Source organism: Camellia sinensis, chromosome 10, assembly GCF_055761805.1.
Source record: "Camellia sinensis isolate YWXY chromosome 10, ASM5576180v1, whole genome shotgun sequence".
Classification (NCBI taxonomy): Eukaryota; Viridiplantae; Streptophyta; class Magnoliopsida; order Ericales; family Theaceae; genus Camellia; species Camellia sinensis.
In genome coordinates this window covers 21,725,998-21,749,276 of record NC_138970.1, presented here as the reverse complement: position 1 = coordinate 21,749,276, position 23,279 = coordinate 21,725,998, and the positions used below count along the sequence as shown (strand labels likewise).

The 23,279-nt window shown below is 35.9% G+C and overlaps 1 protein-coding gene across 2 annotated transcripts in view; it reads right to left on the bottom strand.

Moving 5' to 3' along the window:
* The window catches only part of LOC114274827 (uncharacterized), a 55,132-nt gene that overhangs the window by 4,477 nt on the left and 27,376 nt on the right, over positions 1–23,279 (bottom strand). The window contains exons 3-4 of one of the 2 annotated variants that reach the window (XM_082891029.1): positions 5,305–6,039; positions 25–707 (exon numbers count right to left, since the gene is read on the bottom strand). In XM_082891029.1, coding sequence (XP_082747155.1) covers positions 156–707; positions 5,305–6,039 — 1,287 coding nt within the window. In that variant the 3' untranslated portion in view covers positions 25–155. Of the gene's footprint in view, positions 1–24; positions 708–3,395; positions 3,923–5,304; positions 6,040–23,279 lie in introns of those variants that run through there. The other variant, XM_082891030.1, reaches the window with a different exon arrangement.

Sequence of the window (23,279 nt, the reverse complement as noted above, 5' to 3'; positions counted from 1 at the left end):
TTGTGTGGAAGTATAATTGGTTACCTCGATACTTGGGGCAGAAATTTACACGCAATTTGGAGATATGAATTTGTGATTTTGGAACTCCAATACACACAAGATTCGGAAGATTTTCAAGTTCCACACTGACAAAACGGATTTTGCCCCTTTCATCATCACCATATCCTCCTCCTCCTCCTCCTCCTCCTTCTTCCGTGGTAACAATCTTTTCTATTTTCTCGCAATTTCCAAATTCCTACATAATTTAGATACACAAGAACCTTGACCATGGAAATCGTGAATATATATCTCAAGTTGTCACACCTCTCCACTTCTAGTGACCTTAGCTTTTTGAAATAATGAGTTTGTTGAGAAACATTCTTCCATATATGCGTCAACTTGGGCAAATACATCAATTTCAAATCTTCTAACTGAACGATTGATGTTCGTCTCACAACAGTAATACTAGCGCTTACCGACCCTTGGAAGTCAAATATTGTTTCCAGTGAATCACACCACCATACCTTCAGCCGTTCTAGATATGGTAGTCTTTGCATTAAATTCAACAAGATCACATTTGATAATTTCCCGCAAAATTGGACCAACATGAATCTCACTTGGTAAAGGAGGTCAACTTCAAGTTGGTTGTGCCACATCTCTATTGATCCATTTATGTCTGTGATAGTAAGTTTTCCAAAGTCGTAGTGAAGCCAGTCATTGAAAATAAACTGCAAGACCATTAAACTTAACTGTGTTAGTGTTAATGACATAATTATTTTACTCAAAATTTCATTTTATTCAGGGGTGTAATAGATATTTTGGAGATAATTTGAGGATAAAATAAAATTTTAATTGAAATTTAGATGTTATATCAACAACTTTCATTTGATCATGAACAACAATTGACAGTGGGGTAAAATTAATGCAAAATCGATTAATATTATTAAAAAAAACTGTTGTAAGCAGTGCATCGAGCCAAAAATTAAATAGGGAGATAGCCTTTTCTAATTAAATTTGACACATCCAACTCTCTCCCCTAACATCTGTTAACAATTGCCATCTAAATTTTGCCTTTTGTGCCATTTTAATTCTTATAGTTTTGATTGGTTCAATTTTGATATTTAATTTTAGATTTTATGCCAATATAGTCAAATTAATAACACCTTTAGTGTTTTTTTATTATTTTTTATTTTTACATAAAATGATTACTGAATTGATCGAGATAACTTATTGAGTTGAGCAAGTTCATAATTGTGAACCTAAAAGTATGACACATGTCACTTATGTGTGCATTTTTTTATTAAAAAATGATAATAATTGTAATCAATTGGTTTAAATTGAGATAAAATCATAAATTTATAATCAAAATTGAACCAATTAAAATTATAGGAACCAAAATTACTCAAGAATCAAAATACAAGAACGACAAGCATTACAAAAAGTGACTTAATTTGTGTGAAAGACATTGAAAAATGAATTAATTTGTGTAAAAACGATTTTCTATTTTATAAAATTAAAAGCATTTCTCATACTAAAATCTTAACACCACCACCAACCCCCAGCACTCTACTACCATCAGCACTCATTGCCACCACCACCCACCTATCACCTATCACCTATCAATGCTATCCTAACACTACCACCACTTTATCACAACTACAACCCTCACCTCTTTAATATAAAGCCACCTAAGCAAAGGCTTTAGGTTTCTTTTTTTGCATGCTCTACATTTGTTTACGCTAATGCTACATAAAAATAAAACAAAACAAAACAAAATAAAATAAATTTAAAAACTTTTATACAAATAATATGTCATTTTATAGTCTTTTTATTTCAAACAAAAAAGCATCCATCTTGTGGTAGTTCATAACTGTAAAATGTTCCGGCCACCAAAGTTTTTATAAGTTATATATATATATATATATAACTAAATTCTATTTGTAAATTGTTTTTATTTTTTTAATATCATAGGTAAGGCTTATATAGCTTATCTTTTCTTTTTTTCTAAAGAAAGCTCCACTCATTAAGAAAAAACATCCAAAAAGTGATATTGTCACATTATCACGAGTAACAATATAAAATTATGGACTACAGAAAATTAAAATATATATATATATATATATATATTATGAACATTGAAGGGAGAATTTGAGTAGGGATAAATCAGTAAGACTAAAGACACTTAAAAATCCTTAATAATTTATTAAATTAGGGTAACGTTTTCCTTTAGTTGGCAAAATTAACTGAAGATGTTGTTGGGTTTTTGTGGGCTCCCCACGGGGCCACCTCAATTATGAGCCGTTCATAGCTAAGAACATGTTAGAATACCATTCTTACAAAAAAAAAATCAAATTGTTTGAACAACTATAATTACATGGTTAGATCACATTTGTATATAGAAATGGACAATAATTATATTTTAGATGATAGAATGTTTATTATTTTGAAGATAAATGTAATCTACTAACATGTCTATAGTATTTAAATCAATTTAATTTTTTACAAGTATGATCTTCTCAACGAGCCATAATTCTAATGACTACGGCAAACCGCGTTTGACAGAAATACCATAGGACACATTTTATACGTTAAACAAAATTAAAACAAATTAAGGAATGTGTAATGATCTCACGCAAAATAATAATTTATGCACCAATTAAATATTAACAAAATTAGACTGAATGGGTATTGATTGGCTAATTGGACATCTTAAACCGTTCAAATCAAGTGGGAATCATGATCAAATCATGGTGTGGAATTAACACAATTTATCATCTCATATATTATCAATATATTAGTTTAATAAAGAATACTCGGGTCAATCAGAATTCTGATCAAATCATGGTGTGGAATTAACACAATTTATCATCTCATATATTATCAATATATTAGTTTAATAAATAAAACTCGGGTCAATCATTTAAATTTTAAATTAAAATTTTGGGAGCAATTGTCTCAAATTATATTTTTTTTAGGGGTTTTTTTTAAGGTCCCTGGTATTATGATTTTATAGCATAAAGGACACTCAATATTTTTATAATGTCTAAGGTCCCTCAACATCAATCCAGAGAAAATTCGATCTAGAGAAATTTCAACCCAGAGAAATTTTCATCTAGAGAAATTTGAAATTTCTCTGGTTTGTTCAATTTTTTTGATTTTCTATGTTTTGAAATTTTTCTTTGCCTAGAGAAATTCTGGGAATTGCCCAGAGAAATTCACAATTATTTGTTTACTTCTGTAGAATCCTTTCTCTATGAAACCAGAGAAAATTCAGATCATTTACCAGAGAAAATTTAAAATCATGTACCAGAGAAATTTCCAAATTATGTGAAGAACTAACAGCTATGGTTTTTAACTCAAAAAAAAAAAAAAAAAAAAGGGAAGCAAAACAACAACAACAACAACACTAGCACTGATACAAAAAGAAATGTGCACACCAAACAGATCATATACAAAATTATTGCACTGAGTACAACCAAGAAATAAAATTCGGTTATTTTCTCTGGATTCAAAGAATTTCTCTGGATTCAACTCAGAGAAATTCTTCAAAACCAGAGAAATTCCCTTCTTCAGCCCAGAGAAATTTACTCAAACCCAGAGAAAATCTCCCTCTAACCAGAGAAATTTACTTGTATTGTCTATAGTTTGATGGCTTCAGTGATTTGGATGCATAGCCTTGGTAATCACTACAACACTGTCCATTTTTCCTCTGAAGCAGCTTGAACTGTTAAATATCCAAATTGGGTGCTTTGAATTGTTGGAGAGAATCGTTGTGTGATTTTTTTGTTGGTGTTACCAGAAAGCAAGGTCGAGAGAGGATGCGTGACTTGGGAGAATAAAAGTCAATTATCCCTACTTTCTTGGGATGTTTTTGGTTGCTGGACGCTTTCATAAACTGTTTTTAAGAAAGTAATATCATACTTATAGATTGCGCCTCAAATCTCTGCAACAAAGAAGACATGGTTAAATATTAAGAAATGGGTTGTTTTCTTTGCTTTTGAACTGTTTTGGTCTTCAATTCATGAATTGTTTGTGTTGCGTGCTAGCTTTTCATACCAAGCTGTGGTGATTTGCAACTTCAAGAGCATAACAAAGTCCAGCAACTTCGGCTCAGATTGTGACATTCTCGATTCGCCAAAGCTTTGCTGCCGGTTAATCGGAGGAAATCATCGTTCTAGTCGGTGTTCAGGACGCAAAAGAGCAAGGAATGCAAAGAAGAGAGAGATGGAAAATCAAAGATCGAGATCGAGGCGGAGGAGAATTACGCACACCAGGTGATGATGATGAGATCGAGATCTGTAAGCGTTCCGGTAGCGTCGGATTCCAGCGCCGGAAACATGAGATCGCCGGAAACATGAGATCGTCGTCGGAAACATGAGATCAAAAACTCCACAGCATCACTACTAGATCAAATTTTCTGAGGATGGAGAGAGATTTTGCTCTAAAGAAAGATTTGGAGAGCAATCAATTTCATATGGAGTGAGATATATCAAATTTCTCTGTGATAGATAGGTGTGGGTTGAGGGACCTTAGACATTAAAAAATAATATCGTGAATCTCTTCCATTACTAAAAATGGGAGAGGGACCTTAGACTAATTTTCTCTTTTTTTTATCCACAAAGATAGCAACAATTTGAAATATCATATAACTCTTACCTATTTATCTATTTATTCACATATTTGTCAATTTGTCCACGTGTCCGCCTATTCGTCCATTTATTGTTCATCAGTAAAGTAGAGAATTCCAAGAATTGATGTTTACAAATTTGTTATCCTAATAAATCTTTGTCAAAAAATTTGAAAGAAGGTGGGGCTGGGCACCTTTATCACAAGTCCCACTTTGTAATTTATATCATTTTTTTTTCTTATAAAAGTCTTTATGTATAGATCATCAAAAAAAATAAATAAACTAATCATATTGATTCGATAATTAAAACAATATGATTTTACGATCTTCGACTTCAAAAAATGGATTCAAAAATTTGGAAGGTCTTTCATTTTTTTTTAACACAAATATGACAAAATTACATTATTATGATTATCATATCAATATGATTTGTTTTTGATAATTTATGCACAAAATTTGCAAAATAAACAATTTAGATTATCAAAATATCCAGACTATTTGTTTTGTAAGGTCTTTCGTGTAAATCTTCCAAACAAAACAAATTATCTCATAATTGTAACCTGTTCAATTTGTCATGTTTGACACTCCAAAAAAATGGTTGGTCTATTTTAAAAACATACATTTGCCACCAATTTTTCTTTGTAAGAATTGATAATTAATTAACGGTGAATGCTATATTTTAAAGTTCATTAACATACCTTTCCATCCAAGAGATGGTGTTGAGATGAGGTTGAAAAGTCTGCCCTTTGTTGGTCTAGCTTGCGCTGAAATACTGATGGGAGTATCTTCATTTTGGGACAATTGATTACTTTTATTGTTTTCAACAACGATCCCTCAAATGTACAAGTCTCAGAGCAGAAACTCCTAAGGTTTGGCAAATCACCGAGTTTGAGACTACTCAGTTGAGGGAACATGATCATATTTGTTATCACTGCATCATCTGCATTTGGTTCATTTCCAATGATTGATTCTATCATACCACAGTCATTTACCTCTATTTCTTGTAGTTTTACAAGAAATTTGGCTAGAGAGTATGAGAATAGATTTCTCAAACTGTTGCACTCATTTACTATTAAGGATCTTAGATTCTGAAAGCCTTGAATTCCTGGTGAATTGTCCTTCCAAACATGTGTCAACTTTGGCAGACAACTTAGTTTCACATTTTTTAATGAAGGGAGTGCCATATCTAATATGCCTTCCCAAACAAGTCCTTTAAGGTCAAAGGCTACTCCAATTGATCGACAGTCCTTCACTTCAAGTACTTCAAGATTTTGCATGCCCTTAATTGAATTGGATGGGAAAAGAATACTTGAGAGCCCATTATTGAATTCAACTGTCATCTTTCTTAGTTTAGCTTCAAGTTCCCCAGGCCAAATTTCCGTAAGATTCTCCATGCCAGAGATGGTCAATTCTTCAATGGTAGCCAATTTATCCTGTGAGTTCATTCACATGGTGTTACAAACATAACTAAGCACAAAAACTTGATTCCATTAAACATCATCCATTTAGTTTTCAAATTAATATACTTCATATTTGAATAATTAAATGTAAACAGTTCTTACAAATCTATTGCAATACATTTTTAGATCATTGACCTAAAAAACCTAACCCATTTTATTAGATTCTTGAATTTTCCAAATATAAAAATACACATTAAATTTATTTTTGGTATACTGAGAGTCTTAGGCCCCATTTGGGAATAACTTATTTTACTTGGCTTTTTTACTATTTTAGTCGTCTAAGAAAGTTATGTTTAGGAAAATAATGGCTTTTTTTTTTGTAATTGATTAGATGGTTGTCAGAAAAAAAATGAAATAATTATGGTTTAGATGTGACATTTTGTCTTATTGACTATTTTAATCTATTTTATCTTTATTAACTATTTTAATCCAAATTCAACTTTCCAAATAGGCCTTAATCTAGATTCTTAATCCATCATAATCTTAATACACCATAGATTCATAAATTTTCCAAACATAAAAATACACATTAAATTCAAGGTGATGGGGCGTCGAATCAATCAGTGATAATGAGGTACAAGGATATTTTTTCATGCTTATCATAATCTCAATGTAGATGGTAAGATCTTATGATTTTACAATTTCAATTGGGTTAAATGATTCGAATCAAAGTAAAATCTTAAATTTATTAAGGGTTGTTTTGGCAAATGCAAAAAAAAAATTAACTTTTTTACTTTTTACGAAAAAACATAAAAAAATTAAAAAAATGATATAACCAAAATATGTCAATAACCTGACTTTTTTGACAATTTTCAAAAGAAGCCTAAGATCTTGAAGTGACTATAATTATAGTTATAAAATCGTATAGAATCACATTATAATTCCGATTCTACAAGCTCTATGATCTGCTTTTACTACAATCTCAATCCTACCAATTTTTTTTCTTATTATTTATTTCTTATATCTTTGTGTGTATCTATAAATTTGACTATAAACTTATTTCACACGTCTCTTCTAATTTATGTTAACTTTTAAAATAGGAAAATACTACAATACACACCGTTTGAAAGGTGTGTACCATATGCACTTTATAACAATAGAAGAAAATGATATAATTTCATACTTTCTGAGTCGTAATTAAAAAAAAAAATTCATAACCAAAATCTCAAAATAACGTCATAACTAAAGAAGAAAATTGGTCATAACTAAAGAAGAAAATAGCGTAACTAAAGGTGCATATGGTATGAGGTGTGTATAACAAAATTCTTCTTGAAAACATATTGTAAGGCAAATTACACCGGTGGTCCCTATATTTTATCTCTTGTGTCATTTTGATCCCTACACTTTCAATTGGCTCAATTTTGACTCTAAATTTTAAAATTTATTTCAATTTAAAATATGGCACATGACACTTATGTGTATGTTTTCCATAAAAAAAATGCTAAGAATGATAATTAATTTTTAAAAAATCATAAATTCAGGATCAAAATCGAACCAATTGAAAGTACATAAACTAAAATGACACAAGGAGTAAAATACACAGATTACCGTCGTAATTTGTCCTATATTATATAAATTTACCATTTTTCTTTAATGATTTCAAAATTATGTAACATGCATTTTCGTTATCAATAATTTTTAATTTTAATTGGTATTAAAAGTAGAATCTTCCAAAGACACCACACTAAAAAAATTCACTGGTGTAAGGAGTAAATTGGGAAATAAAGTTTAGGGCCAAAAAATGAATTGGTAATACTTCAGGGGCACAAAGTTGATTTACCTTAAAAATCAAAAGTGTATTAACTTATAGTTTTTTTTATCAATGTTTTTCAAATCTATATGGATTAGCCTTAATTCATAATAATAATTTTAAGAACATTGTAAAAAGCTTTAACAAATTCAGATTTTGTAAGTAGGGTTTTTCAATAGAAAAACCCATATTGAATTCGTACAATCCCTGAAGTCCCATTGAACAATTAGTTCAAATCTCTATTTTATGAATTGTAGGTGTTAACTTTTGTTTAGAAAATCATTAGTGTCGTTAGATTAATCTTCAAAACTGTTTAGATTGACCTTTGTCATACATATTGATTGATATTTTTTGTTATAAATTCATGGGAACTGTTAGGGTGTGTACATCATCCAAATATGCACATCATGTGCACCTTACTTTTTAACCAATAGATATCAAGAAATTTAATTTGAACCATTAAATAATTTAATTAGAAAAATTGAGGACCTTCTCAACCGGTTATATATCATTTTCTTTACTGAAGACTCTCTCTTTAAAAACTCACAATCAATTGTACAATCAATTGTGGTCATTGAATCTCTTATTCTAATGAATGGTACAATCGATTAAATAACAATAATATAAACCCATACCAGTCGATTGTACATTCAATTGTGATTGTTCAATCCACCTTTCATTTGCAATGGCTACTAATCGATTGTACGATCAATTGTAGTCTTTCAACCCAACAGATTTTGCAATCAATTATGATTTTCCATTCACTCTTTCATGCCAATTGAATAAACAATTACTTGTGCTATAACGACAAAACTTAGGGCAGCGTTATGATATTTGTGTTATATGTTATACAATTGATTACACAATCAATTGTGTTTGAAATTTTAAAATTTCTGATATTTTGTGAATATTGTTATGATTTTGGAGAAAAAGTTATAATCAACATGCTATGGTTATGATTTATTAGTAAAAGTTATGATTTGTTATGGTGAATTATAAAAAAAAAAATGTTATGATAATTTGTTAGAAATAATTATATTTGTTATGAGTCATTGTCGTATTGTTATGATTGATAGTGTCTTTGTTATGACACCGTTGTATATATTATGACATTGTTATAATTCATTGTAATTGTTATGATATTTGGAAAAAATTATGATTATTTCATATAACCTGTTGGATGACCGGTTTAACAAGTCACTTGTTATGATGCGACACAATATGGATCACACATTAGTTGCATATCATATGTCATTTGAGAAGGTGCATGTCATACTATTGTATACACCCTCAAAAGTGTAAACTATTTGCAAGGTATGACATTTGTGGAGTTGATTACCACAAATGTCATAACTTATTATTTCTCAGTCATAACTATAAAAAATTTATAAAAAAAAAATCATAACTAAACACATTTTGAGTCATAGCCAAAACAATGTCATAATCAATATGACAATGTGTATAACCAAGTCATAACAAATATCACACTAATGAGTTATAACTAACACCACTAAAATTTATTTATATATTTCAAGATATGAAGAATCATTACAATAACAAAAAATAAAATAAAAATATAGTTTTACTGCTTTATGATTTAACAAATCTAGATTACAACAAGAGAAAAAAATATTAAACTTATAATATAAAATAAAATTTAAACAATTACGGAAAAGTATTAATCAAATAGTACTTTTATTGTATTTTTAAATGGGTCTGGCTTCTCTCTAGTTTGTGATGGAACTGGAGGGTGCTGTTGGGCCCGTGGAGGCTTACCACGGGTCCCGTTTTGATAATCCAAATCATTCAATGTGTAAACTTATCGAGTACTATATACCTACAAAAAATCACGTTGATCGGCTATTGATAGCTACGTGATCAAATCAGTTTTGTATATAAAAAAATGGGCGGTGAAAAAATAAACAGTTGACAGAAATCTAATCTGATGAGATAGCTATTATAGCAATCCCGGTTTTCCTCTCATGCTTATTGTATTCCGGACTCGGTTCCGTTGATAGTTGTTGTTGTCTGTATTTCATTTTCGTCCTTTAACTCTTTGTATTTGAGTTTAAAGTTGTCTTGGGCGTGTTTCGAACAGGTTGGTTGAGTTTTTGTCCCAACTCTTGTTGCCCAGATTTTTAGTGATCCGCTCGAGCGAGTCTTCTTGTGCTCGAGCGGAGTTTGCATCCCTTCGGTAGTTTGTCCGTCTGCAAAAATACTGCAGATGTGTTTTTCACACTCGAGCGGGTCACGCTCGAGTGGGTATCCTTGCGCTCGAGCGGGTGTTCGATGTCTGTAAAAGTACTAGAAGAGTGTAATATACGCTCGAGCGGGTTCCTTCTAGCGCTCGAGCGGGTGGTGTTTTGTTTTGTGGCTTGGCGCTCGAGCGGGTTAAGTTTTTGTGCTTGACACTCGAGCGTCCTATTCTCCGCTCGAGCGGGTCATACGTATATCGGATCTAGACTGTGATATTTTAAATCACTTTTTACACACTCGCTCTCTCTCTCTCTCTCTCTTACTTTTCAAAACCTTATTTTGAGAGCCTCTCTCTCTAGAATATAACTTCTCTCTAAGGATTGATCTAGTTTGAGTGATTTTCCACCCTTGTCCCTTTGTAAAAAGTGTAGAGCTTGGCTTGGGTTACCTTTCCATCCGAAAATCTCGAGTTTTGGAGCATTTCGAAGTTTTCCATCTTCTCCATTTGGTCTTATCTTTTGAGGTAGGGATAACTACTCACATTTATGGTCTTTGACATAAACTTGTAGTCATTTTGATGTAGTGTTGAAGTTGGGTAATTTTGGGTGTTAGGGTTTCAAAATGTATAAAAGGGGGTTTTATTCTTTTGACCAATACATGTATGTTTTGGGTCTTAAATGAGGTTATTGATGTTTATTGTTAATATTTGAACCCTTGGGGTCAACGTTGGAAAAAGGGGAAGAAAAGCCCTAATTTTTGTTATGAATTAATTTATATAATTAATTTGGAAAAGTTATGGGAATATGAAATTGAGCTGGAAATAATAAAATTGGCTCATTATGAGGTAGAATGGTGGAGTTGGATTTATTAATCACCCACCTTGGAAATGTTGATAATTTATCTGTTGGATGTAATTATTATCTGTTTAGAAATAATTGCTTTGGGCTATCGGTGGAGGATAGTCTTGATTATTGTAGACACTACATGATGATTAGGTGAATTAAAACTAATCGGTTGAATATGTCATTGAATATGACGGTTGGAATAATACATCAAATATGTGTATTGATTGATCATGTATATGATAATTGTTTATGTACATTGTATTGTGTGAGAGGAGATAGGGGATGTACTCCACGATTTGGGAGGAGATAGGGGATGGACTCCATTGATACAGCAAATCTGTGTATCTATTGTGAAGTATGGAAGTGTTTTAATATGTTATTGATACAGCAAATTTGTGTATCTATTGTGAAGTACGGAAGTGTTTGTTATGAATTTTAATTCATTTGAATTGTTGGTATTGGAAAGGTTTTTAACATGAGCCGTAGTCTCATGGGGATTGTTTGGCCAGGTTCTGAGCCATGTTTGTAAATCGAAATTGTTGAGTAAAGGAAAATGGAATGAAGCATGGTCCTATGTGTCATGGAACTGAAATGTGTTATGAGTTAATTTGTATGAGTTAAACATTTATCAAATGCTAATATTTTAGTCATTGCTCATATTATGTTTAGTATATCCCTACTGGGCGTTGGCTCACCCTATATGGGACATTATTTTCAGGTACAGGTGATATGCCGCCTCCAAGGTCTTAGCTTGGAAGGTTGTAGAAGTTGAAGGCTTCTTTTTTTTTTTGTGATTACCTTTCTTTTATTACATGTATATCAAGCCAAGGGTTATTTTGTGTAAAGAGTTAGAACTTTATTTTTGTTGAACCCAAGTGTTGACTTGGAAAGTTGTAAGCATATACGGCATTTACTTTTACTGTCAACATGTAATACTTTTGTAATGAATACTCTGATAAATATAATTATGCTTTATTCTCCTAAATTTATGGATGTCTTGAATGTTTGATTTATGAGTTTATTTTGATGGCGCTACAACTTGGTATCAGAGCGTACCGGGTTTGAATACTTTGGGTACATAGGAAGTGGTTAGTACCACAATGAGTTTGTCTCGCTTGTTAGAGACTTAGATGTAATGTTATGTGCTTATGTGATAACATGTTTATGTGACTATATGAGTATGGGATTTAGTTCTAGGATATTGATTGGATCCTTGGGTTTCTGGGAGTTCTATTGGAAAGGCACTTGATCAATGCTGTTTCTAACTGGAACTCTAGCAACGCCTCGGGACTGTCATTATCCGGAAATGAAATTCGTAAGTGCTTATGTGATTATGTGCTTACGTGGAGTGAATTACAGTTGTCCATTGCTTTAGGACGCGAGTGAGTTAGCTTCGGCATATTTGTGAATGTGCTAATGTTTTCGTTACCTTCATTAGGATGTCAAGACGAGGACGTGGAGGTAGCGTGGTAGGCGTGGTAGGCAGGAGATGCCTATACCGGATGAGATTCCGACGCAGTAGGAGGGTGTTGGTCAGGCCAATGTGGTCGAGCTAGTAGGTCAACAGGCCATGGACGCCTTAGCCCTCGAGATGGTAGGAGCGTTGAGGGAATCTATGGGCATTCTCAGGTCTGAGAATCAAGCCCAGGCCCATGTGGTTGAGGCAGGGCCTTCCTTTCTGAAGAGGGAGTTTTTTCGGTCTAATCCGAACCAGTTTGTGGGGGATCCGAAAGAGCCACTAAAGGCTGACGAGTGGCTTGAGCAGATGGCGAAGGCGTTTGAGATGCCTTGGCATCGAAGACGGGGCTTTGAAGGTGACCTTGGCGTCTTTCTAGCTGAAGAGAGACGCGGGTTAGTGGTGGAAGTTTGTGCGAGGTCGTATTGGTGGCACTTGGGAGGCCTTTGTAGATGCTTTTCAGGAGAAGTATTTGTCTCCCGCTGTTAGGGAGAAGTTGAGAGACCAGTTTTGTCAGCTCAAGCAGCTGAGTATGCCATTGGCCGAGTTTGAGGCCGCATTTACCAGTTTATCCAGGTTTGCACCTGAGCTTGTGGCATCTGAGGAGCGTCGGTGCCTTGAGTTTGAGAAGAAGTTGAGGCATGGGCTCAAGACCAGAGTTGGGGGATCCATGACCCGGGAGTATGGGCGTCTTGTGGATGCTGCGGCCTATATGGAGATTATGATACAGGAGGAGATGATGAGGGGCTCCAAGAGGAGTCAGGATGGCCACGGGGATGGCAGGAGACAGAGGGGTTCTAACCCTCAACAGTCCTAGGGTGCATTTGCTAGATCGACCTTTCCAGTGCCGAGTACAGGCTCTGGGAGAGGCAGTCAGGGAGACGTTACCTGTTACAAATGTGGTCAGCTGGGCCACAAGTCTCTAGCTTGCCCGCAGAGGAGAGGAGGGCAAAGAGCAGCTTCATCTTCGGCTCGACCTCAGAGCCAGAGTCAGGGCAGAGGCCAGCCGCTCTCTTGTTACCAGTGTGGTCAGATGGGGCACCTGAAGAGGTATTACCCCCAGTTAGGTGGCACATCTGGTGCGTTTGGTTCAAGGCAGACGCAGAGTTTTCAGCCCGCACAGTCAGTTCAGGCCTCGAGGGCCAATCAGGGGGCTTCATCGTCTCAATCTGTGCAGCAGCCTTTTGCTCCTAGGGGTGAGCAGGTAGACGAGAGACCTTCCGGGCGCGTGTATGCTGTTACCGCGCAGGATCTTGTACCGGCTCCGTCTGTTGTGAGAGGTACCTTTTTGTTTTGCAACTCGGTTGCCAATGTGTTGATTGATACGGGTGCATCCCATTCCTTTATATCTGCTGCATTTGCATCTGTTTTGGGGTTGGAGTTGGCGCAGTTAGCATCTCCTATTTGTGTGGTATCACCTGTTAGGGGTGAGTTGATTCTGAAACAAGGTGTCGGGGCTGTGATATAGAGGTAGCTGATCGCCGACTTCCATTTTCTTTTGTAGTTATGGCTATGTCGGGTTTTGATGTAATTTTGGGTATGGACTGGTTATCGTCATACCGGGCTGTTATTGACTGTTACCGCCAGAGGGTCACTGTATGTACCTTGAGCGAGGATTGTTTCCATTTCTTGGGGGATCGGGTTGGCAGTGTGTTGCAACCGGTGTATGGTTCGCGAGGGCGGAGTGAGCTTAGTGGCCATCTCGCTAGCTTTATGAGTGGTGCGTGTGATGAGACCCAGATTGAATTACCGAGAGTGGTTTGCGAGTATTTGGATGTCTTTCCCGAGGACCTTGTTAGTTTACCACCTCATCGAGAGATTGAGTTCTCTATTGACTTAGTGCCTGGCACGGCACCGATTTCCATGGCACCTTATCGTTTTGCCCCAGCCGAGTTGAGTAAGTTGAAGATTCAACTCCAGGAGTTGCTAGATAAGGGTTTTGTCCGCCCTAGTGTTTCGCCGTGGGGAGCACCGACCCTCTTTGCTAAAAAAAAAGATGGTGCCTTAAGACTTTGTATTGATTACCGAAAATTGAATCGGGCTACGGTTAAGAATAAATACCCCATGCCTCGTATAGATGATCTGTTTGACCAGTTGAAGGGGCCCTGTTGTTTCTCTAAGATAGACTTGAGATAGGGTTACCACCAGTGGAGGGTCAGAGAGGAGGATATCCGAAGACGGCATTCCGTACGCGGTATGGCCACTATGAGTTTTTGGTGATGCCTTTTGGACTCACCAATGCACCGACAGTGTTTATGGATTTGATGAACCGGATATTTCGAGAATTCTTAGATCATTTTGTGGTCATTTTTGTAGACGACATTCTAATTTATTCACCTTCTAAGGAGGAGCACGAGGAACATTTGAGAGTGGTGCTTGAGTTGCTTAGAGCCCATAAGCTATATGCTAAGTTTGAGAAGTGTGAGTTCTGGCTAAGAGAGGTTAAGTTCTTAGGCCATGTAGTCTCCGAAGAAGGGGTGTCTGTTGATACATCTAAGATTGAGGCAGTGCAAGATTGGGCACAGCCTAAGAGTGTTTTTGAGATCCGCAATTTTCTGGGATTAGCTGGGTATTACCGCCGGTTTGTGAAGGATTTCTCCAGGCTAGCTTCGCCGTTGACTAGATTGACGCGGAAATGGGTCAAGTTTGTATGGAGTGAGACTTGTGAAAAGTTGTTCCAAGAGTTGAAAGTTAGACTTACCACCGCTCCGATTTTGATTATTCCGGAGAAGGCTTTGGGTTATGCGGTTTATTGTGATGCCTCATGAGAGGGTTTGGGTTATGTGTTGATGCAAGAGGGGAAAGTGGTAGCCTATGGCTTACGTTAGTTGAAAATACACGAGAGGAACTACCCTACACATGACCTTGAGTTAGCAGCTGTGATTTTTGCCTTGAAGATTTGGAGGCACTACCTTTATGGTGAGAGATTCGAGGTGTTCTCGGATCATAAGAGTCTGAAGTATCTGTTTACTTAGAGAGACTTGAACTTGAGGCAAAGGAGATGGATGGAGTTTATTAAGGATTACGACTTTGAGTTGCACTATCACCCGGGAAAGGCCAGCGTTGTGGCCGATGCCCTTAGTAGAAAATTCATTAGTGTTGTAGCTTATATAGCCATCCGGGAGTGGGAGATGTTGGGTGCACTTGGCGAGTTTGATTTGCTTTTGGGTGAATATGTTGAGGCTGCGGCCTTGTTTTCCGTAGTTGCGCAGCCTACACTTGTGAGTCGAGTGTTAGAGGCACAGAGAGGTGACCTTGAGGTAGAATCCCTTCGGGAGAAGATCTCCAGTGGGAAGGTTGAGAAGGGTTTGACTGTGTATCCCGACCTGAGTGTGAGATACCGAGACAGTCTGTTTGTACCGGAGTCTTGCCGAGATGAGGTACTCCGAGAGTTTTACTATTCACGCCTTGCGGTGCATCCGGAAGGCACTAAGATATATCGTGATCTGGGTCGCCAGTTTTGGTGGCGGGGTATAAAGAGAGATGTGGCAGTTTTCGTGTCCAAGTGCCTTACTTGTCAGCAAGTGAAGGTCGAACATCAGAGGCCAGCGGGTTTGCTGCAACCCTTGCCTATTGCCGAGTAGAAGTGGGAGCATGTCACTATGGACTTCGTTGTAGGTCTTCCGAGGACTCAGCGGGGTAGTGATGCTATTTGGGTGGTTGTAGACCGGTTGACTAAATTGGCGCACTTCATCCCTATGCGCGTGTAATAACTCCCACCACTGTTTACTGATTAATCACTGATTACTGCTAAACTGAAACTAAATATGTTAATTGACTAACTGACTAAAATCTAGAACCGATTGACTGAGTATGTTAGTTAAATTGCATTTCTATCTGTTGACTGTCAACTTATCTGTTCATGCTTTATGTTTCAAACTGCAAATTAAAGGCCTTATCAGCGGCTGAATCTGAAATTGATTGATGTTTTGTGCTAATTAGAATTTATGTGATTTTATGGTATATTTATTTGAAAAGTGATTTGGTATGATTAAATTAGATTAAAATAAGCTAAATTACATAGTTTGACATATTTACCTTAATGCCATTGTGAGTGGCCACTAACTAAACACTTTGAGCCTTATACACACTTGACCAAAACATTTTCTTCAGCCATTTTCTTGTTATTGCTGACCAAGAGTGAGAGAATTGAGTTCAAACTTGGAGATTTGCTTGAAATTGAAAAAATTGATGAGAGGATTGCAAAATTGAGCTTATATTATTGAGTTTAAAGATTTAAGGTTGGTGTTTCATCTTCTCATTCTTGTGTTTAAGTTGATTCTTGCATGGTTTAGAGCAAGGTTGAAGTCTAGAGCCAATTTATGGCTCAAATTGTGGTGTTGAAGCTTAATTGTTGCATGCATGTATATATATTGAAGTTTTGTGATTGTAGTTCATAATTCCTCACATGCATGTCCATGTTTTGAGAGTAGACCATGATTTCATCTTGTTTTGAAAAGAAATGAGCTCAATAGAGCAAGTATTTGAAGCTTGAAAATGGATTAACTCATGCATGTCATGTTTGAATTATGTTCATGAAAATTGGTTTGAATTTGGGTTTAATTGAACTACCTTTGGGCCTTGATTTTACAAATTGAGCTTTAAATCATGTTGTTCTATGTATTTACAAGTGTTTTCCAGGAAATGGGCTCAAAGGAATTGAATTTGATACATTTGAAGTTGAATTTGAGCTTGAGGTTCAAATCTGGGAATTCCAGATTTTGAACTCACGCTCGAACGGGGAAATTGGCGCTCGAGCGTGAAATTCGAGCATCCAGTACTTTGCACTGTTTTAAAGTCCGCTCGAGCGGGGTATTTGCCGCTCGAGCGAGGACTTGTGTGTTATGCTCGAGCGGGTGTCGAGCGCCCATCGAGCGTGATTTTCACACATCCAGTACTTTTACTGTAGTTTACAGTCCGCTCGAGCGGAGACCTTTGCCTGCATGTCTGCTCGAGCGGGGAAAGATACGCTCGAGCGGGACTCTGTTTTTCTGAAAATTTTGCTTAAAGTGCATTGTTGCATCCTCATTCCATCCTAGGCATTCTTAAGCCTAGTTAAAGGTATTTTAGTGAGGATACTGAGGTAGAACTACACCGAGGCAAATTAGGGATTAAGTTATTATTTTCCCAACTGTGTAGCTTAGTGTGTGTTCAATCTGTAAACTGTGTAGGGTTGGCGACTGGAGACGCGCTCTAGCTTACTGTAGCCCAGAACTCTGTGAGTAACAAATGTGTAAAGATATGTTCAAAAATGATTATCTTCTGAACAATTGAACTGTACTGTTTCTGAACTGATACTGTTTACTGAATGAATGTATGTCCTCTATTCTGAACTGTATTGTGGCATCCATAGCAACCACTGTTACTGTACTGACTGTTACTGCTACAGAGATCTCTGTCGGTTCCCATGTTGGAACCACTACTGTTTACTGTTATGATGGCCATCATTCACTGTTTGGTCTGTTAAGACCTGGTCTTTTAAGACCTACTACTTACTGTACTGCTATGCTAATGGATGTACCACATATGACTGTTATGACTGAATGATTGTTATACTGAATCAATGAACTGTTTTCATTACTGTAAGGACATTCATTCTTAACCTCTTTACGCATTGTGTTATTCATTGGGCTATAGCTCACTGCTCATATATATATATATATGTAGGTGTACAGGCACCAGACCGGAGCTAGGAGCGTGGGATAAACTCCCCTTTTTGTCAAGCCAACTACTATGCCTCACTGCGAGGTTCCGAGCCTGCCAACCTATGGCTTAGGGGTGTTTTAATTTCCCCGTCTGTACCCGTATCTGTTTTGTAATCTGTATAGACTGTTATTGTACTGTTTAACAGGGGTTAGGTCCCCGTTCTGAGCGACTGTAAATGTTGTATATACTATTTTGCACTGTTTGAATATATGCATGAAAAGTCTTTTTGCATACAGACTGTCACAGCTCATTGGACATTGTTTATTTACTGTATTGGCTTCCGCCAATCCCTGTACTCTGTATTACTGTATTACTGTTAAGCAGGCCTTCAGTAATCTCGGATTATTGGCTGGTTACGGTGCTAAACCCATAGGGGCGGGTTTGGGTCGTGACAGTGCGTAAGAGATTTGGTAGATCATCTTGTCGACTTGTATATACGGGACATAGTGAGGTTGCACGGGGTCCCAGTGTCGATCGTCTCAGATAGAGATCCACGTTTTATTACTAGGTTGTGACAGAGTTTGCAGAGTGCCTTGGGCACTAGGTTGACCTTTAGCACGGCTTATCATCCTCAGACTGACGGGCAGTCCGAGCGTACTATTCAGATCCTTGAGGATATGCTTCGAGGTTGTGTCCTTGAGTTTAGTGGGTCGTGGGAGAGGCACTTGCCCTTGGTGGAGTTAGCCTACAACAACAGTTTTCAGTCGAGTATCGGTATGGCACCGTTTGAGACCTTGTATGGCCGACCGTATAGGTCTCCAGTATGTTGGGCCGAGGTGAGTAATGCACCTTTGTTGGGCCCAGAGTTGGTAAGGGAAACGATAGAGAAAGTTGAGCTTATCCGTAGAAGGCTTGTTACAGCCCAGAGTCGCCAAAAGAGTTATGCTGACCGTAGGAGAAGGCCTTTGGCATTTGAGACGGCTGATCATGTCTTTCTAAAAATATCACCTAGGCGGGGTTTGATGAGGTTTGGGAAGAGTGGGAAGTTGCCCCCTCGGTTCATCGGTCCCCTTGAGATCCTTGAGAGGATTGGGGAGGTTGCTTATCGTTTAGCTTTACCGCCGCAGTTGTCCGAAGCGCATGACGTGTTTCATGTTAGTATGCTTCGGAAGTACGAGCTGGATCTGTCGCATGTATTGGACTAGACCGACTTAGAGGTAGACGAGAATGCCTCATATAAGAAGAGACGGGTACAGGTCTTGGATAAGCGGGATCAAGTCCTGCGAGGTAAGACCATTCCCTTGGTGAAGGTTTTGTGGAAACATCACGGAGTGGAGGAAGCCACTTGGGAACATGAGTTGGAGGTCCGTGAGAAATATCCGGACTTGTTCATTCATGTGTAATTATGTATTGGGAATTTTATTGTATTTAATAAACTTTAAGAGTATTGAATATATCTTAAGTTGTAAAACATTGTATATGTTTTGATTTATGGAAATTGTTGAATATGGTTCGGAAATGGAAGTTTATTTTAACATTGCATGTGTTAATTCTGATTTAGAAATGCAAATATATTATTGGTATTGAATATGTAATTGAATGGTGGAATACGTGTTGAAATTGGTAAATTTCAAGGGAAAGCATGTTGATAATGCATATTGAGTAATATATTGTGATTTGCCTCTTGAAAAGAGTTGAGATGACCGGTAATGGGTCAGGTTGTTGAATATTAAGTTATAATATTGTTAAGAATTGAGAAAACATGTTTTTGAAACTTGTATCTAATTTCGGGGACGAAATTCTTTAAGGGGGGAAGGTTATAGCGATCCCGGTTTTCCTCTCATGCTTATTGTATTCCAGACTCGGTTCCGTTGATAGTTGTTGTTGTCTGTATTTCATTTCCGTCCTTTAACTCTTTGTATTTGAGTTTAGAGTTGTCTTGGGCGTGTTTCGAACAGGTTGGTTGAGCTTTTGTCCCAACTCTTGTTGCCCAGATTTTTAGTGATCCACTCGAGCGGAGTTTACATCCCTTCAGTAGTTTGTCCGTCTGCAAAAATACTACAGATGTGTTTTTCACGCTCGAGCGGACTTCCTTGCGCTCGAGCGGGTATCCTTGCGCTCGAGCGGGTGTTCGATGTCTGTAAAAGTACTGAAAGAGTATAATCTACGCTCGAGCGGGTTCCTTCTTGCGCTCGAGTGGGTGGTGTTTTGTTTTGTGCCTTGGCGCTCGAGCGGGTATTTTTGCGCTCGAGCGGGTTAAGTTTTTGTGCTTAACGCTCGAGCGTCCTATTCTTCGCTCGAGCGGGTCATACGTATATCAGATCTGGACTGTGATATTTAAATCACTTTTTACACACACTCTCTCTCTCTTACTTTTCAAAACCTTATTTTGAGAGCCTCTCTCTCTAGAATACAACTTCTCTGTAAGGATTGATCAAGTTTGAGCGATCTTCCACCCTTGTCCCTTTGTAAAAAGTATAGAGCTTGGCTTGGGCTACCTTTCCATCCGAAAATCTCGAGTTTTGGAGCATTTCGAAGTTTTCCATCTTCTCCATTTGGTCTCATCTTTTAAGGTAGGGATAACTACTCACATTTATGGTCTTTGACATAAACTTGTAGTCATTTTGATATAGTGTTGAAGTTGGGTAATTTTGGGTGTTAGGGTTTCAAAATGTATAAAAGGGGGTTTTGTTCTTTTGACCAATACATGTATGTTTTGGATCTTAAATGAGGTTATTGATGTTTATTGTTAATATTTGAATCCTTGGGGTCAACGTTGGAAAAAGGGGGAGAAAAGCCCTAACTTTTGTTATGAATTAATTTATATAATTAATTTGGAAAAGTTATGGGAATATGAAATTGAGTTGGAAATAATGAAATTGGCTCATTATGAGGTAGAATGGTGGAGTTGGATTTATTAATCACCCACCTTGGAAATGTTGATAATTTATCTGTTGGATGTAATTATTATCTATTTAGAAATAATTGCTTTGGGCTATCGGTGGAGGATAGTCTTGATTATTGTAGACACTGCATGATGATTAAGTGAATTAAAACTAATCGGTTGAATATGTCATTGAATATGACGGTTGGAATAATATATCAAATATGTGTATTGATTGATCATGTATATGATAATTATTTATGTACATTGTATTGTGTGAGAGGAGATAGGGGATGTACTCCACGGTTTGGGAGGAGATAAGGGATGAACTCCTGAACCGGATATTGTTTGGGAGAAGATAGGGGATGGACTCCATTGATACAGCAAATCTGTGTATCTATTGTGAAGTATGGAAGTGTTTTAATATGTTATTGATACAGCAAATTTGTGTATCTATTGTGAAGTATGGAAGTATTTGTTATGAATTTTAATTCATTTGAATTGTTGGTATTGGAAAGGTTTTTAACATGAGTCGTAGTCTCATGGGGATTGTTTGGCTAGGTTCTGAGCCATGTTTGTAAATCAAAATTGTTGAGTAAAGGAAAATGGAATGAAGCATGGTCATATGTGTCATGGGTTATGAGTTAATTTGTATGAGTTAAACATTTATCAAATGCTAATGTTTTAGTCATTGCTCATATTATGTTTAGCATATCCCTACTGGGCGTTGGCTCATCCTATATGGGACATTATTTTCAGGTACAGGTGATATGCCGCCTTCAAGGTCTTAGCTTGGGAGGTTGTAGAAGTTGAAGGCTTCTTTTTTTTTTTTGTGATTACCTTTCTTGTATTACATGTATATCAAGCCAAGGGTTATTTTGTGTAAAGAGTTAGAACTCTATTTTTGTTGAACCCAAGTGTTGACTTGGAAAGTTGTAAGCCTATAGGGCATTTACTTTTGTTGTCTACATGTAATACTTTTGTAATGAATACTCTGATAAATAGAATTATGCTTTATTCTCCTAAGTTTATGGATGTCTTGAATATATGATTTATGGGTTTATTTTGAGGGCGCTACAGCTATCGATATTCGATCAATGTGATTTTTTAACAGACATATAGTATTCGATGAATTCTACATATTGAACGATTCAGATTATCGAAACGAGACCTGTGGTGAGTCCCCACGAACCAACAACACCCTCCAGTCCGATCACGGACGGAAAGGGAAGCCAGACCCTTTTTAAATATAGAACTAATAAGCATTCATAATTTACTGTGACGTTTCAGTTTTGATTGTGAACTTAGATTAATTGAATTAAATTCTTATTTTTCAGTTTCCTAAAATAGTTAGGGCTAGGTGAGAATTTTCCATATAACTTAAACCTTACACCAAATTAACAAGTTAGAGTAATATGATTTTATTTTTTTTCCATTTAAGATTTGTATTTTTTGTTACATATTTAGATTCATTCTATTAATATATATAATTATATGTTATAATTTTTTTCATTTACGATATGAATTGTTTGTTACATATTTTAGAGTCATATTAAAAAATATATAATAATTATATGTTATATATTTTTTTTAAATAAGGAAATATAATTGAGTTGAAATCAAATATTTTATGAATAATTTTATTTAGTAGAGATTAATTTCATAAAATTTAACTTGCAAAAAAAAAAAAAAAAAATTAAACTTCTCCATACACCTGGTACTTTTAACTAAGAGCGAAAGTTTTAACATGAAACATTAAATAGACACAAACCAAAAATGACCTGGTACAATAAAATAAAAAAATAAATAGATTAAATTAGTATTGAAGTAATTATGACATAAATTTAAAATAAAACCACATGATACTTATTCCTAATTGTGAGCCCTAAATTTTATCAAAATTTGGAGGCCGAGGCAACTGTTGACCGGCCTAAATCGAGCTAATAAAAATTATAAAAACTAAAATGTCAAAAAGACTAAAATACAAAAACGACAAACATAATTTTCCCTAAATCTTTTCTTATATAATTACATTGACTATATATAGTGATTAACTAAAAAATGGCATAGATGCTAACTTAATTGCAGCCTACATAACCCAATTTACACTTCATTTATTGGGAATTCTAATATACACCCCCTTTAAAAGGGTGTATCATGTACACCCTTAGTTATGTCATTTTCGGTTTTAATCAATTTTTTTCTTAAGTTATGACATTATTTTAGTTATGTCTCATGTTGGGTTTAGTTATGATTTTTTTTTTTTTTTTAGTTATGACTCATAAAATATGAAATTATATCATTTTTCTTTTTAGTTATAAGATGCATATGGTGCATACCCTTTAAAGAGTGTGCTCCATAGTGTTTCCTCTTATTATTTTATAAAGTTTAATATCTCAAGTTATTATTAGAACAAAATAAATTAAAACCCAGTTT